The sequence below is a fragment of the Oncorhynchus masou genome, chromosome 31 (assembly GCF_036934945.1).
Source record: "Oncorhynchus masou masou isolate Uvic2021 chromosome 31, UVic_Omas_1.1, whole genome shotgun sequence".
NCBI classification, from domain to species: domain Eukaryota; kingdom Metazoa; phylum Chordata; class Actinopteri; order Salmoniformes; family Salmonidae; genus Oncorhynchus; species Oncorhynchus masou.
In genome coordinates, this window is record NC_088242.1 from 56,697,886 (window position 1) to 56,715,917 (window position 18,032).

At 42.7% G+C, this 18,032-nt stretch overlaps 1 protein-coding gene and 1 non-coding gene across 2 annotated transcripts in view; one reads left to right on the plus strand and one right to left on the minus strand.

Annotated features, from left to right (window-relative positions):
• Positions 1–2,982: 2,982 nt before the first annotated feature.
• Positions 2,983–18,032, plus strand: part of LOC135524971 (homeodomain-interacting protein kinase 3-like) — a gene marked incomplete at its 5' end in the record, with an annotated part of 42,716 nt that continues 27,666 nt past the window's right edge. The window contains one exon of the mRNA XM_064952783.1: positions 2,983–4,136. Within this exon, the coding sequence (XP_064808855.1) occupies positions 2,983–4,136 (1,154 nt within the window). The remainder of the gene's footprint in view (positions 4,137–18,032) is intronic.
• trnaa-ugc (transfer RNA alanine (anticodon UGC)) lies at positions 6,059–6,134 on the minus strand. The gene has a single exon. It is a non-coding gene; the product is annotated as a tRNA-Ala (tRNA).

Here is an 18,032-nt window from a genome sequence, read left to right on the forward strand (position 1 = left end):
ATTTTCTGCATTGTAGAATGATTGTGCTGACATCAAAACTATGAAATAACACACATGGAATCGTGTAGTAAACAAAAGTGTTAAACAAATTAAAATATAGTTTATATTCTTCAAAGTAGCCACCCTTTGCCTTAATGAAAGCATTTCACACTCTTGGCATTCTCTCAACCAGCTTCACCTGGAATGCTTTTCCAACAGTCTTGATGGAGTTCCCACATGTCAATGTCAAATATCCCTTACACATCCTGGGTCATTGTCCTGTTGTACAAATGATCCTTCCGATAAGCGCAAACCAAATGGGATGGCGTATTGCTGTGTTTGCCATGCTGGTTAAGTGTGCCTTGAATTCTAAATAAATCAGACTGTCACCAGCAAAGCACCATCACACCACCTCCTTGCTTCACGGTGGGAACCACACATGCAGAGATCGGAACGAAATTTGGACTACTTTGAAGAATCTCGTATCAAATATATTTTGATTTGTTTAAGACCTTTTGGGTTAACACATGATTTGATATGTTTCATAGTTTTGATGTCTTCACTATTATTCTACAATGCAGAAAAGAGTAAAAAATATATATCTCAAGTACCGTAAATCTTCAATTAATAGCCCTGGTGTTGAGCGTTTTAAGCAAATAAACACAACGGGTGCTTTTTGGAGACAGGAATCTACTAACGTCTGTTCGGATATTCGATTAACCGTGCCCCTCCCTAAACTAAAGCCATTTCAATACGAAAGACACACCCATTCCTCTGTCTGAACATGGCATACAGTGCCTTCAGAAAGTATTCATACCCCTTGACTTATTCCACATTTTGTTGTAGCCTGAATTCAAGATTGCTTAATAACCCATGACAAAGTGAAAACATGATTTTTGAAACTATTGAAAATGAAATGTAGAAATATCTCAATTGCATACGTATTCACACCCCTGAATCAATACTTTGTAGAAGCACCTTTTACGATGATTACGGCTTTGTGTCGTCTTGGGTATCTCTGTCAGCTTTACACATCTGGATTTGGTGATTTTTCTCCCATTCTTCATTGCAGATTTTCTCAAGCTCTATTAAATTAGTTCAGGAGTAGCTGTGGACAGTGATTTTCAAATGGCATGCAAGTATGGTCTTTGGCTGGGCTCCTCAAGGAGTTTTACATTCTTGTTCTGGAGCCATTCCAGTGTTTCTTTGGCTGTATGCTTGGGGTCATTGTCCATTTGGAATGTAATTCTTTGCCCCAGTCTAAGGTCGTTTGCTCTCTGAAGCAGGTTCTCATCAAGGATTTGCCTGTATTTGTCTCTCTCTACTCATTGTTCCCTCAAGCTGTACCAGTCTCCCAGTCCCTGCTGCTGACAAGCATCCACATAGCATGATGCTGCCACCACCATGCTTCATGGTAGGGATGGTGTTAGACGGATGTTGAGCTGTGCCTGGTTTTCTCCAGACACAGTGCTTTGCAATCAGGCCAAAGAGTTATATTTTTGTCTTCTTCGACCACAGAATCTTTGCAAACTGAAGGTGTGCTGTTGTTTTTTTCCTCAGGAGTGGCTTCTGACCTCCCATAAAGCCCAGATTGTTGAAGTGCTGTAGAGACTGTAGTCCTTCTGGCATGTTCTCCAATCTCAGCCAAGGAACTCTGTAGTTCTGTCAGGGGTTATTGGTCACCTCCTTGACCAAGGTCCTTCATGCCCGGTTACTTAGTTTTGTCAGACAGCTCTAGGCAGAGTCTGGGTAGTTTTGTATTTTTTTCAATTTCCCAATGATGAAGACCACTGTTATTGAAAACACTCTATTTATGGACAGTTCCTTGAACTTCATGGTATAGTTTCTGCTCTGACATGCACGATCAACTGTGGGAATGTTATAGAGAGGTGTTTCGAAATCAAATAATTGATTTGGCCACAAGTGAACTCCCAAGTTGTTGTGACATCTCAAGGATGATTAAAGGAAATTGGATGCACCTGAGCTCAATTTGGAGCGTCATAGTAAAGGGGTATGAACAGTTATGTAAATTCTATCTCTGTATAATTTTCAATAAATTGGCTAATGATTAAATAAAAAAAAATACTTTGTCATTATGGGTTATTGTGTGTAGATGGGTGACAGAAAAAAAAATATTTCAACTATTTTGAATTCAGGCTGGAACACAACAGAATGTGGAATAAGTCGAGGGGTATGAATACTTTCTGAAGGCACTGTATTTGTACCCCATGGTGTAACTATTGCCATGTCAGCATAAAACCTTTCCATACTGTTTGACGCATTCACTCACTCTGATAGAATCCGCAGCACAGCTAAAACATTCATGTTTCCCAACTTTGATGATCCAACAAGTGCTGGTACTCCAGAGACTATAGTGACAAGATGAGACATTTTAAAAGGTAATGCTGAAATGTTAGCTCTTGACAGGTTGGCTGTCTGTTTGCTTGTGGTCTAGAGTGCCACATAGTTTGCTGTTTGAATAAAGCCCCCCCCCCATCTACTGTAGTTTCCTTTTTTGCTTGCTCTGCTTTTCCTGCCTGAGTGAGACAGACACATTACAGCTCGCCCACAGAGGGATGGGATTCCCCCTCATTACATTGATATGGTTTTAGTTTTTTGCTGAATGCGCCCCGGTAGAGCTTGCTATGGAGAACCAATGGAAATTCTGGAAACCACATGCTATCTGATCTAACTGAAATGTCTAATTGCCTCCTCCATAGCAGTTTTTGTTGGAAGTTGTGTTGATGGCCTAACAATCAGCCACGTAACAACAACGTGGCTGGCTAAGTTTTATTATACAGCGTGAATAATGTATTTTGGATAGTTATTGCCTGCAAAACAAGCGGTGCGGTAGTTGTAAACTAATCTTTCCCATTCCTTCTCTCTTACAGGTATGGCCTCAAAAATATTGGTGTACCCACCAGATGTTTATCAAACACAAACGAGTGCCTTTTCCAGTGTGAAGAAACAAAGTTGAGTTCAACAGCTGTTTTTTTTGAATGATTGGACCCTGTCGACCTATATAATTGGAATAAACCTTGGCATTGCCCAGCCTACCAATATCCTCCATTTTTAAGACAAACTTCAACATCTTGTAGACTCCTGAGTGGGCAGGACATATCTTTGCAGGCCACTGCATCCCTGAAAGTAGTACACAGTGAGTTGCTCCCAAAAACACCTCAGACCCAGGACCAGGGTCCCCCCGTCAAGGCAACTGTCCAGAGAAGCCGGCACAGCAGCGGAGCTACAGGGGCAGTCAGACTGGCTAGAGGGGACTGTGGCAAGAGAAGTCGGCGGCACAGCAGCGGAGCTACAGGGGCAGTCAGACTGGCCAGAGGGGACTGTGGCCAGAGAAGCAGCAGTGAAGGAGGTGAGGAGATAAAGAGCGAGGGAGGTTTGAACTCGTTGAAAAGCCCCCTGCAATGTGGGCTGAAACGTCAGGGTGAGCACCCGGAGAACTGTGGGAAAGCCATGCAGATAGTGGAGGACGTTTCCATGATACCTGCCATGTTGCAAACTAACATAGGGAACACGGTGGGGGGAGTGCCCCGCAAACAGAATGGGGGAGGGACTGGGGCTCGCAATGCGGTCGGGGATGGGGACTACCAGTTGGTGCAGCACGAGGTCTTGTGCTCCATGAAGAACACTTACGAGGTGCTCGAGTTCCTGGGGCGCGGCACCTTCGGACAGGTGGTGAAGTGTTGGAAGCGGGGCACAGGAGAGGTTGTGGCTATCAAGATCCTGAAGAACCACCCGTCGTACGCGCGACAGGGCCAGATAGAGGTGGGCATCCTTGCCCGTCTGAGTGGCGAGAATGCAGATCAGCATAACCTGGTGCGGGCCTTTGAGTGCTTCCAGCACCGCAGCCACACCTGTCTGGTGTTTGAGATGCTTGAGCAGAACCTCTATGACTTCCTCAAGCAGAACAAGTTCAGCCCGCTGCCGTTGAAGGTAATCCGGCCGGTCTTACAGCAGGTTGCCACTGCGCTGAAGAAGCTCAAGAGCCTGGGCCTGATCCACGCTGATCTGAAGCCGGAGAACATCATGCTGGTGGACCCTGTGCGACAACCTTACCGGGTGAAAGTGATCGACTTTGGCTCGGCCAGCCACGTGTCCAAAGCTGTGTGTTCCACGTACCTGCAGTCACGCTACTACAGGTAGGTTGGGCCTGCACTTTTACGTCACAATAATACAATTTAGTATTGTGACCTGACTGCATGAATAGTGTTGTTCATGCCTTTATCTTCATAGAACTATTCTAAAAGTTGGAATGACAAATCAGCACAACTCCAGTTAGGCTACCAATTAAGCACTGACCAGTTCAAGATACAGGGTTAGCATTTCACAAGGGTTAGTCTATTGTCCAGAGCTTTATGCATTTAGTCCATTATGCAATATGAACAAAGGGCCCTGTAATAACCTGCAGATCTTTCAGAGGGAGCTTGACGGCATGCAAACGCTTTCCGTGCTCTGCCTCTGTTAACCATCAGACGGTCACACCCAAATGGGCCGACATTACGTAACCTGTTGAAGGAACAGAAATGTTTACATGAACAAGAATGCCTTTAATGTTTTACATGTTTCCGGATGAGACACATGGAAAATTCTTGATGTCTAATCCTTTTGGCCACTACCATATATAGGCCTTACGCTTCCAATTTAACAAGTATGTGAAATGTTGAAACGGTGTTACGTAACATACCTCCGTGACCCGCTTCGGTGTTATGGTGCTTCTCAGAAACGGTCCTGGTCTATGAAGAGCTTAGAAAGCCAGTTTATTCTCATGGCTTGGCTGCATATAGCCAGAGAGGTCAGTAGGCGGGGCGAAGAATGTTGCGTGTAAATGCACATTTAGAGACCGGAGAAAGGCATTTGGACGTTCCTCTGTTTTAGAGTGTGTGTGTGTGTGTGCAGCACACGGCACCAAGGAATTTATTTTCTTTCCATCTGCATCTTGGTATTGGGAACAGCAGTTCTCGTGTTCATGGAGCATGTCGGAGGCTGACATGAGGTTCACAACAGCTAAGGCTGGTTGCCTGCCTTCTGAACTGTACACAGTGAACAATTGGCTTCTCTTGGATTCATATTTCCATATCATTGTGATAAACTACAGTTATCTATGTGTAGACATGCCAGTATGTCCAGTGAACTCAACCTACGCAGATAGCAGTATGTGAACACCCCTGCAGTTGCACACCTGCTAAACCTCCCCCTACGCTGCTCATGTAGGTGTTGGACTTATCTACTTTCTTGATGATGTAATGTTTCAGTGAGGGTACAGAACCCGTGTGTGACTTTGTTGCACTCAGGTTATCAGTCAAATGGATATAAGGAGGAACTGAGTGCATAAACTGGAGGTTTAAACCGAGTGTTTCATAAGAGGGATATTACTTCTTTTCATAGTGCTTCATATTTTGGAGGTGACTAAAGCTTTACTTTTTTACTTCTCCACTAGGCCCGGAATGCAGCTCTCAACTATTACTGCTGGATTAAATCAGAAATGTGTTCAAATTACAATGCATAGACTGCTGCCTGTGACATGAAGTTCAAGTTCGTTTTATAGCAGTGGTCACCAACCTTTTCTGAGTCCAGGTCACTGAGTCAAAATGTAACCTGAGATCTACCATTCACATTTTTTTAAATAATATTATTTAAACATAAGCCTATGCTACATTAACCAATTAAAAACAGTTCTGTAGCAATGAGGTTTGTGCAGTAGGCTATAGGCCCAATACATTATCACAGCCGTGCTTGAATTGCCCTGCCAATGTTCTTGTCAGACTATTTCAACATTTTTGGTATACACTAGTAATAGATCATTTGTTGTATTATTTGTGGCAAAGCTGAGTGAGCATAATATATACATTTTTGTTACTGGACTGATGGCCTGCATCTGATGGTCATTCTGAGGGGATGGAGGGAGCAGCCGTGAGGCTGTCTCTCACCAGACACCGTCCCCTCCGCTCTCCCTCCTTCCGCTGAGAAAAGGGGACACAGTCTTATAATATATCCCATTTAGCAGACGCTTTTGTCCAAAGCGACTTACAAGTCGGCTGGGGCCACTACTTTTACATATGGGTGGCCCCAGCGGGAATCGAACCCGCGACGCTTGGCGTTGCAAGCGCCATGCTCTACCGACTGAGCCACACAGGACCCCAGTCTTCCAGCTGATGGTGAAACTTAACTCGCACTGCATTATTTCTGCCTCCGAGACCAGAGAAAGTGCAATATTCCTTGATAATAAATAAGACACAAGCCACAAATAATAACAGAACCTTAACAAAAACATTTTGCTGTACTCGTTCATTGCAGCTGGTTGTAGCATGAGTGGAAGTAGGGAAACGCACATTTCATGGCTTTATAAAATGGTTGAACAAAGTGTTGACAGGGCCGAATAACAACTTACACATGAACTTACTCATAAAAACAGCAGCTCTTTGCTGTATTCATTGAGTCTCTATAGTCGTGGTTTTTAAAAAAGTTTTGAAATCTCACATCAACTTTGCTGTGCATTCAAGGCTTCTTTTTAGTCTATGGCATGAGGTAACCGAACTCTGATCACTGTCTGCAATCTGATTGGAGAGCGGTAGGCCTATAAGTGGACTTAATTTGCTCTCTGGGCCTGCCAGGTAGGTGGAGTTCAACCTTCAGACACAAATGGTTCAAAAATGGGAACACTTACTTCCTGGCACTAGGGCTGCTGAATCAAGTGCACCTATCGCCAACAGCGCTGTTTTTTTATTAAATAAGAATATATATTTATTTTATATATATTGCTGAAATGTTTGGTGAATGACTAGGAATGCCTTGGAGACTACTGGTTGGTGACCAATGTTTTTTTATTTATTGGAACACATAAAGTGAGTTTTCCGAGGTACCACACTGTGCCTTAAAAGCTCTCGTTTCGTTTTTTCAAAGTCACTATGATGCCTTTTGCCTCCACTCTCATTTGTACCTGCTGTTTGTAGTCTTCACTTTGCCTCCCATGAAGGTTACCTATATATGTACCTGCATGTTTCAAATGGTAACCTCTTTTCTGACATCAGTTATCCAAATCCATGGACTGCAGGAAAACCCTGGTCTTGAGTAAAATACCCCTAAAACCTCTACAGGATCGGTGTCCCTATACTGGGACGGTTGTTGTCTAATTTGCAAAAATGTGACTAGAAAACGTTGTATACAACAGTCAACTTTCTGGGACATAGACCTATCTTATATGGGCAGGTAGCTTTAATTTCTTGATAAAACATCAGACAGAAACAATAAATGAGGACGGTTGCTAAATATCATGTGCGCAGACCTTTTAGATTAAAGCAATTGTGCATATGCGTAGGTGTGTCTTTGCCTATGGTTGTGGGTTATGCCATTTAACACATGCCTCAGTTTTTTTCTTATTTTCAATGTGGTCAGTACCATAAACACACTTACTGATTGCCCATGGTGAAGAGCAACCTTTATTCATAGTCAGGCTCGTATGCTGGGTTGTCATGACTAAGTACACTTGAGGGGCTTACACAGTAATTAGTTTTTAGAAAGGCATCAATCCGACGTACGGTCAGACTGCTACGAACTCTAATTCACATATACAGTGCATTCGGAAAGTATTCAGACCCCCTACTTTTCCACATTTTGTTACGCTACAGCCTTGTTCTAAAATGGATACATAGTTTATTTTCCCTTTATCAATCTACACACTACCCTATATAATGACAAAGCAATAACTTTTATTTTTTTTGCACATTTATTGGAAGAAAAAAAACTGATCACATTTACATAACTATTCAGACCCTATACTCAGTACTTTTGTTGAAGCAGCGATTACAGCCTCAAGTCTTCTTAGGTATGACGCTACAAACTTGGCACAACTGTATTTGGGGAGTTTGTCCCCATGCTTCTCTGCAGATCCTCTCAAGCTCTGTCAGATTGGATGGGGAGAGTCGCTGCACAGCCGTTTTCAGGTCTCTCCAGAAATGTTCATGTCCGGGCTCTGGCTGGGCCACTCAAGGACATTCAGAGACTTGTCCCGAAGCCATTCTTGCGTTGTCTTGACTGTGTTTTTGGGTCGTTGTCCTGTTAGACTAGTTGAAGTTTCACCTTCCGAGGTCCTGAGCGGTCTGGAATGGGTTTTCATCAAGGATCTCTCTGTACTTTGCTCCATTCATCTTTCCCTTGATCCTGACTAGTCTCCCAGTCCCTGAAAAAACATCCCCACAGCATGAAGCTTCACCGTAGAGATGGTGCCTGGCTTCCTCCAGACGTGACGCTTGGCATTCAGGCCAAAGAATTCCATCTTGGTTTCATCAGACCAGAGAATCTTGTTTCTCATGATCTGAGAGTCCTTTTAGGTGCCTTTTTTTTGCCTAACTCCAAGTGGGCTGCTGTGCCTTTTACTGAAGAGTGGCTTCTGTCTGGCCACTCTACCATAAAAGCCTGATTTGTGTGTAGATTGAGGATTTTTTTATTTAATACATTTTAGAATAAGGCTGTATAACGTAACAAAGTGGAAAATGTCGAGGCGTCTGAATGCTTTCCGAACGCACTATGAGAGACTGCATTTAATTATACCGCATCTGGTAGATGTGTGGTAGTGATACTGAAAGTGGTGAAAGCCTAATGTGGAGGTCCTGGGTTGGCATGGTTACACATGGTCTGCAGTTTTGAGGCCAGTTGGACGTACTGCCAAATTCTCTAAAATTACATTGGAGACAGTTTATAGTAGAGAAATTAACATTAAATTGTCTGGCAACAGCTCTGGTGGACATTCCTGCAGTCAGCATGCTAATTGCACGTTCCCTCAACTTGAGACATCTGTGTCATTGTGTTGTGACACAACTACACATTTTAGTGGCCTTTTATTGTCCCCAGCACAAGGTGCATCTGTGTAATGCACTTTAATTCGTTTCTTGATATGCCGCACTGGTCAGGTGGATGGATTATGTTGACAAATGATAAAGTGCTCGCTAACAAGGATGTAAACTAATTTGTGCGCAGTTGAGAGAACTATATTTTCTTTGTGCATTTGGAACTTTGGGACCTTTAATTTCAGTTTATGTAACATTGGACCAGCACTTAACATGTTGTGTTTTTTTAAAATATTTTTGTTCAGTGTAGTTTGCACTTGCCTTGAGTTCTCTCTTCAACTATTGGTTGAGGTTGTTGTTACAGTTTGGCTGAGGAGTGCGTAAGAGTTGCTGAGCATGATACACTGCTGCTAGAAATAGGCCTAGAAATAGGCCTAGCCTTTGAGTGTTGGACAGTGCAGTCTGACTGCTACAGATGGTAAGCTGCTGGCATGGGCCACAGTAAAACATGCCAGAAGTAAATCCCCGAAGGTCACACTCTTCTGGCTGATCTCGGATCAGTTTATAGATTAAATTATACTTTCTGAATATTCCAGGATAACTTTTATTGGGGGGGGGGTTGTTCTCTTAAAAGTAGAATAATGTGCCTGTCACCTGGCCGCCTCCTTTGAGGAATTTGACCGCTGGGTGTTTTTTTTCATTGCCCTGCTTGTCAGGTTTGGATGTTATTTGGGCATGTGTGCTCTTGAGCACAGCCCACATGTGGTGTGTGGTATTCTGATGAGAAAATGAAGTTGAACCTATTGAGATGCGAGAACAGATAAAATTTCATAAATATGGATACCATTCCTAATTTAGGCCTAATCAGGAGCACTGGTAACAAGTTCATCCTTTTAGAACAAACTAAACATTTTAAAACACTTCTTATGGTTATGCTTGGCGGTGTACTGTTTATGCTGTATACAATGATATTTGGAAAAAGCCACAGGGTGTTTTTTTTCAATACGGTCAAATGTTTATTGGAAGTTTTTTCTTTTACGACGTTTGAATATTTGTAGCTATTTTTTTAAAGTTGCAGTCAGCTTGTGCAGTACGTTAGGGGAAGCAGATTGCGTTCTTCATTTCACCTGTAACATTATTTGACATTATGAAGCCTACTGTAGTTCCCCAGGACAGTTGAGCCAGTCACGTGTTTGTTTGTAAATGGGAGACGGCGGGAGCTGGTGAGTCCAACATTCTGTATCTATCAGCTAGTCTGTGAGGCGCATATGAGGTGATAAAGTTACACTTGTATACAATTCACTACTGAGTGTTTGCTATCGGATATCTTATAATGGCTTTCTGCTATAAATCAAAGAGCTCTGGATGAGTAGTCTGTACAGCTACCATTTTTATTTTTACCCCTGTGCGTCCTAGTGTGTTTTTTTGTGTGTTTTTTTTCTCTCTGTTCTTTTCCACTCTGCTCCGTGTACACGCGCATGCTTTTCTGAAGGAAATGCAGCATCACAACTTTGTCAATTTGCACAATTTATCTCATTCACTTTTGCTTGTAAATGTCCACACTCACTGAAATTGACATTTGGTAGCTATTAGCTATGCTTAACTTTGAGCTCGAGTTGTCTGTCTTTGTAATTTTGTTTACGTTAGTTTTCGCACATTAGCATTTGGTTAACGAATTTGCTATTAGTTTGTGCAAATTGTCTTAGCATTCTGTTAATTGAGGCCCGATGGGCTTTTCTTGTTTTAGCACTATAGTTTTGGCAAGTCGGTTAGGACATCTGTTTTGTGTGTAACTCAAGTAATGTTTCCAAAAATGATTTACAGACAGATTATTTCACTTATAATTCACTCTCACAATTCCAGTGGGTCAGAAGTTTACATGCACTAAGTTGACTGTGCCTTTAAACCACTTGAACAATTCCAGAAAATATCATGGCTTTAGAAGCTTCTGACTTCTGGCTAATTGATGTCAATTGGAGGTGTACCTGTGTGTATTTCAATGCCTACCTTCAAACTCAGTGCCTCTGCTTTACATCCTAACTGACCTAAAACAGGGAATTGTTAATAGGATTAAATGTCAGGAATTGTGAAACTGAGTTTAAATGTATTTGGCTAAGGTGTATGTAAACTTCTGACTTCAACTGCATATACAAAACCTAATATTCCTACTGTAATCTGTAAATATGACATTGTGAAGTGACTCCAGTAATGTAGGCTTATTAATTGTTAGGCTAGTCAGTTAATCATTCTCTTGTGAGAAATGTTTTTTTATTTTGTGGTTAAGATATGGGTTAGGTGTAATTTTTAAATTGTATTTTTATCCTCTTGATGTTTAGCCTCCTCTAGCTGTAGTTGGGCAGTGTTCACCCTCCAGGTTCTTATCCCAGAATAAATGGAGCACTGTGCTCTTTTGAATAATTCAACCACCAGCTCGTGTGTTGTGTTTAGGTTTTCTGGACAAGAGAGTTCTGGAGTTACACAGCCAAAGAGTTTGACTTCATGCAAGGTTTCAAAGTAGCAGGCTATAACCGGGGTTTAGTGTACTTTCCCTGAGCGCTAGGCTATTTTTGTTCAGTAGTTTTGTGGTTTAGCCCTACCCTGAGGTTGGACTTTCCCTCTACCGCCCCAGGGCTGTCAAATGCACAGTTTGCCGTGTCCATGCTGTTATTTTTGCACTAATTGTCATTAGCAGTGAGCCCTTCATTTTTTGCTTTTAAAGACCCGTTTCTCCTTCTCCGCTCCTGACTGCATGTGCTGGTGCTGCAGGGAGGGGGACGTTGCCTAGGCTACTGAAGACTCGTTTGCCGCAACAGCTTGCATGTTTTAGCAAGGAGGAACAAAGTTTCATCACGTTGTGGAGTCCACGTTACAGCAGAAACTGACTCAACCGCACGAATGCCCAGCCGTCACGTCTCCTGTCAGCTATTCCATGTTCCATGTTTATGGCAGGTATTTTATTTACTGTCTTCATCCATAACCATCGGTTATACTGTAATTGTACCAGCCCTACTTGGAGTACTACCACAAGTGGCATCACTGCTCAGCCACTCTTTTTGTTGTTTGAGAACGACAAGACTGTCAAATGTTGGCGATGGAGGTAAACCAGTTTTCATCAGTGTTTTACAGTTTGTATCAGCTCCTAGATCAAATCTTGATAACGACTATCTGGAATAAAATGCTTCTCTCACTGTATTGTGAATGACATTTTCTCCGTTCCATTTCCATGACTTTTGGGTTTTGTAACAGTTAGGCTAGCACCACTAAAACACAGCCAGGTAATTACAGACCGTTAGAACAGAGCTGAAACGCGAGACAGCCTTGATACCCAAATGTGCCTAATTGCTTTAGTCTTATACTCTTTTTTTTTTTTTTTTTTTTTACAGAAATGCGATGGGTAATTGGATCAGTCTAAAACTTTGCAGAGACTCTGTCAAATGTTAACAAGGGAGGTAAACTGGTTTTCATCATACACTGCTGCCATCTAGTGGCCAAAATCTAAATTGTGCCTGGGCTGGAATAATACACTATGGCCTTTCTCCTGCATTTCAAAGATGATGGTACAAAAAAATACAACTTTTTATTTTCTTATCAGATCTAATGTGTTATTCTCCTATATTAATTTAACATTTCCATAAACCTCAGTTTTTCCTTTCAAATGGTATCAAAAATATGCATATCCTTGCTTCATGTCCTGAGCTACAGGCAGTTAGATTTGGGTATGTAATTTTAAGCAAAAATGGGGGGGGGTTCAGATTCTTAAAAGGTTTATGGATCGTGTGTGCTTTCCACATAACCAGCTTATCTTGTGCCAGCTTAGGGGAGAACCTTACTTTTATGGCTGATTGTTGCTTTGAAGCAGTATTCCTTCCTTCAGTCTTGCCATCTAGCCGGTTGCGTTGTTGATCGTCATATTTAGTTTAGACTTGTAGAATGTTACTGTGCCAATTTTTTTGATATGACACGGATCTCTGTGTACACAACCAGGTCAATGTATTTCCCACATCATGATTATTGATCTAGTGCTGATAACTGTGATATAGGCCTATTAGTGTTCCGCAGTTGTCTTTCTAATTCTATTTACTAGGAAAATATCCAACAATATGTTTTTTCTTGCGTGGAGTCCGATGTTAAGCGTCGAATAGGAGGCACTGGTCTTATTGCCTAGTATGCTATAGGGTAGATATGGGTTTTGTACTTTTATTTTAAAGCCATAAACTTCCTGGAACAACATGTTCAGGGCCTTTTCTCTTTGGGTACATGCCTTGTGAAATGCTTGCATGCAAGTCTAGGCAGGATCTGTCTGTGGGTGCAATACAAGCTGCTTGACGTTAACCAGAGCTATTTGCCTTTGCCACAGTAAAATGAATTACTCCCTCCCTCGACATTATGCAACATCACTGTTTTTCTTCCTCTCCTCTTCGCTTTGGTTCATAAAGCACATTTTTCATGTCTGCTCTGTCGTATGGCAGACTTGAATGGCCTTAACATATACCTGCTGTTATATTTTAGGTTGGACCCCATTCCATAGAGCCAGGAATGGAGTGGCTCACAATGTGTTTGAACACTACCTCCTTAAACTCTGAACATTCTGTACCGAGCGTTAGTAAACTTTAGAAATTAGGCAAAACAAATTTCACTTGCCCAGGTGCCTGCTAAAAGTGTTTGTTTGATTTCAATAGATATTCCCTGGTTCTCTCCACCCAAAACTATTTTGTCCATATTAAAAGTGCCCTCTTAAACTTAAGGGCAAGCTGCAGTTTTCATCACAAGGTGTTGGATATTATCTAATCCATGACCTGCGTAGTTGTATCTGATCCCATTCAACAGATCACAGAACTGTGGTGTAACAAGCCTCCTCGGATGTCTTAACCATGGGCTTAGTCTCCTCTGACCAGAGGCCAGTCTCTCGATGAAGTCTGGCAATTGACTTGACTCTTGGTGTATTGAAATGCCTGCAGGGAATGAGGGCAGTGTTAATTACGCATTGGCTTTGATGATTAAGCTGTAAAGACCGATCTGAAGACTTACACCAAAAAGTGTAGAGAAGCTAGCCATGTATCCTACTAATAGTTACCACTATAGTAGTGCATCTCATCTTGGTATAGAGCTCTTCATGCAGTTGCTCTACTTTGTTTGTGATTTGTCCCGGTAAGCATGCTGGCCCTCATGGGGCAGCAGGTAGCGTAGTGGTTAAGAGCGTTGGGCCAGTAGCCGAAAGGACACTGGTTTGAATCACTGAGTCGATGATGTGAAAACTGTTGATATGCCCTTGAGCAAGGCACATAACCCCAATCTGCTCCTGTAGGCTCTGGATAAGAGCATCTGCTTAATGAGTAAAATGTAATGATATTGTTGCTCTGTGTTTGATTGCTTTACCCTATCCATATCAGTGTCTGGTTAGGGTTGGGCAACTTACACTCTTGTCTAGCTGTTTAAAAGAAAGAAAAAAGACTGCCTATATTCTCTCGCTCGCTCTCCATTTGATAGGCTAGGAATATGACTGAAGGCGGGTTATGCATGGCTGTCCCCTGATTTAAAATGTAAAAAATAAAACATTTAAAAAAAATGAATAAAAAATAATATAAGTTTCATCTCATTATTTGAATAGCCTAAAAATGCACGATGCTTACAGAAAGTATTCACACCCCTCAACTTTTTTCCAAATTTTGTTGTGTTACAAGGTGGGATTAAAAATGATTTAATTGTCATGGTGTAGATCTTTGACAAACAAAATACTTTTCTGTAGCGTTTAAAAGGTTTGGCCTACAAACTACTATGACCCCTCTGGAAAGATGACTCTCATTAACACGATGATGTCCTTTGTTTTGCTCGTAAGACCCCCACAAGCGTTTTGTGACTCGTCTGAAGTCGGTATAGCCGATCTGCCAACTTCTGTCTGTAGCGTCCGAACAGTTTGGGATACACACTAATATGAACTGCCTTTGGAAAGGTGACGCATTTCATTTTATATATATATATATTTTTTGGTATCTGCACAAAGGAAATATCTGCAATTTTCCACCAGTGGTGTGTTTCCACCAAACTGACTTGTTGCGGATAAATAACAGTGCATACAATATACTTTTCCGCTTAAGTTTTTGTTCACCAAATAAAAATCCAATGTGTTTCCATGGATTTTCAACTCTACCGATTTTTAGTTTTGTCTCAAATGTGTCTACTCTGGTCTTGGCACATGCACTCTAACCAACAGCTGGCAGATAGTGCTGGTAGGCTCTGTGGATAGGGTAGTCTACATCAGGAGTCATCAACTAAGAGTCACCCTCCGGAATTTAGTTTTTCTTGAGCAGATGGTCATGGGGCCGGAACAGAATTGGACTAAAACCTAATAATTTCAAACCTTGCTTACATTTTGTATACGATTATATTATATATATATATATATATATATATATATACTGCTCAAAAGAATAAAGGGAACACTAAAATAACACATCCTAGATCTGAATGAATGAAATATTCTTCACATAGTTGAATGTGCTGACAACAAAATCATACACAAATTATCAATGGAAATCAAATTTATCAACCCATGGAGGTCTGGATTTGGAGTCTCACCCAAGATTAAAGTAGAAAACCACACTACAGTCTGATCCAACTTTGATGTAATGTCCTTAAAACAAGTCAAAATGAGGCTCATTAGTGTGTGTGGCCTCCACGTGCCTGTATGACCTCCCTGCAACGTCTGGGCATGCTCCTGATGAGGTGACGGATGGTCTCCTGAGGGATCTCCTCCCAGACCTGAACTAAAGCATCCGCCATCTCCTGGACACTCTGGTGCAACGTGGCGTTGGTGGATGGAGCGAGACATGATGTCCCAGATGTGCTCAATTGGATTCAGGTCTGGGGAATGGGCGGGCCAGTCCATAGCATCAATGCCTTCCTCTTGCAGGAACTGCTGACACACTCCAGCCACATGAGGTCTTGCATTAGGAGGAACCCAAGTCCAACCGCACCAGGATATGGTCTCACAAGGGGTCTGAGGATCTCATCTCGGTACCTAATGGCAGTCAGGCTACCACTGGCGAGCACATGGAGGGCTGTGCGGCCCCCCAAAGAAATGCCACCCCACACCATGACTGACCCACCGCCAAACCGGTCATGCTGGAGGATGTTGCAGGCAGCAGAACGTTCTCCACGGCGTCTCCAGACTCCGTCACATGTGCTCAGTGTGAACCTGCTTTCATCTGTGAAGAGCACAGGGCGCCAGTGGCGAATTTGCCAATCTTGGTGTTCTCTGGCAAATGCCAAACGTCCTGCAAGGTGTTGGTGTAAGCACAACCCCACCTGTGGACGTCGGGCCCTCAAACCACCCTCATGGAGTCTGTTTCTGACCGTTTGAGAAGACACATGCACATTTGTGGCCTGCTGGAGGTCATTTTGCAGGGCTCTGGCAGTGCTCCTCCTTGCACAAAGGCGGAGGTAGCGGTCCTGCTGCTGGGTTGTTGCGCTCCTACGGCCTCCTCCACGTCTCCTGATGTACTGGCCTGTCTCCTGGTAGCGCCTCCATGCTCTGGACACTACGCTGACAGACACAGCAAACCTTCTTGCCACAGCTCGCATTGATGTGCCATCCTGGATGAGCTGCACTACCCTGAGCCACTTGTGTGGGTTGTAGACTCCGTCTCATGCTACCACTAGAGTGAAAGCACCGCCAACATTCAAAAGTGACCAAAACATCAGCCAGGAAGCATAGGAACTGAGAAGTGGTCTGTGGTCACCACCTGCAGAACCACTCCTTTATTGGGGGTGTCTTGCTAATTGCCTACAATTTCCACCTGTTGTCTATTCCATTTGCACAACAGCATGTGGAATTATACATGCATGCATGCATACAGTGCCTTGCGAAGGTATTCGGCCCCCATGAACTTTGCGACCTTTTGCCACATTTCAGGCTTATTGGATATTTCAAACTTTTTTAACAAATCAAAAACTGAAAAATTGGGCGTGCAAAATTACAAACAAAAACACAAAATTGGGCACACACACACACACACACACACACACACACACACACACACACACAGTGGGGCAAAAAAGAATTTAGTCAGGCACCAATTGTGCAAGTTCTCCCACTTAAAAAGATGAGAGGCCTGTCATTTTCATCATATTTACACTTCAACTATGACAGACAAAATGAGAAAAAAATCCAGAAGATCACATTGTAGGATTTTTAATGAATTTATCTGCAAATTATGGTGGAAAATAAGTATTTGGTCACCTACAAACAAGCAAGATTTCTGGCTCTCACAGACCTGTAACTTCTTCTTTAAGAGGCTCCTCTGTCCTCCACTCATTAACTGTATTAATGGCACCTGTTTGAACTTGTTATCAGTATAAAAGACACCTGTCCACAACCTCAAACAGTCACACTCCAAACTCCACTATGGCCAAGACCAAAGAGCTGTCAAAGGACACCAGAAACAAAATTGTAAACCTGTACCAGGCTGGGAAGACTGAATCTGCAGTAGGTAAGCAGCGTGGGTTGAAGAAATAAACTGTGGGAGCAATTATTAGGAAATGGAAGACATACAAGACCACTGATAATCTCCCTTGATCTGGGGCTCCACTTAATTTTGACCCCATGGGGTGAGATCTTATCACAAGAACGGTGAGCAAAAATCCCAGAACCACTCACGGGGACCTAGTGAATGACCTGCAGAGAGGTGGGACCGAAGTAACAAAGCATACCATCAGTAACACACTACGCCGCCAGAGACTCAAATCATGCAGTGCCAGACGTGTCCCCCTGCTTAAGCCAGTACATGTCCAGGCCCGTCTGAAGTTTGCTAGAGAGCATTTGGATGATCCAGAAGAAGATTGGGAGAATGTCATATGATCAGATGAAACCAAGATATAACTTTTTGGTAAAAACTCAACTCGTCGTGTTTGGAGGACAAAGAATGCTGAGTTGCATCCAAAGAACACCATACCTACTGTGAACCATGGGGGTGGAAACATCATGCTTTGGGGCTGTTTTTCTGCAAAGTGACCATGACGACTGATCCGTGTAAAGGAAAGAATGAATGGGGCCTTGTATCGTGAGATTTTGAGTGAAGACAGCAAGGGCATTGAAGATGAAACGTGGCTGGGTCTTTCAGCATGACAATGATCCCAAACACACCGCCTGGGCAACGAAGGAGTGGCTTCGTAAGAAGCATTTCAAGGTCCTGGAGTGGCCTAGCCAGTCTCCAGATCTCAACCCCATAGAAAATCTTTGGTGGGAGTTGAAAG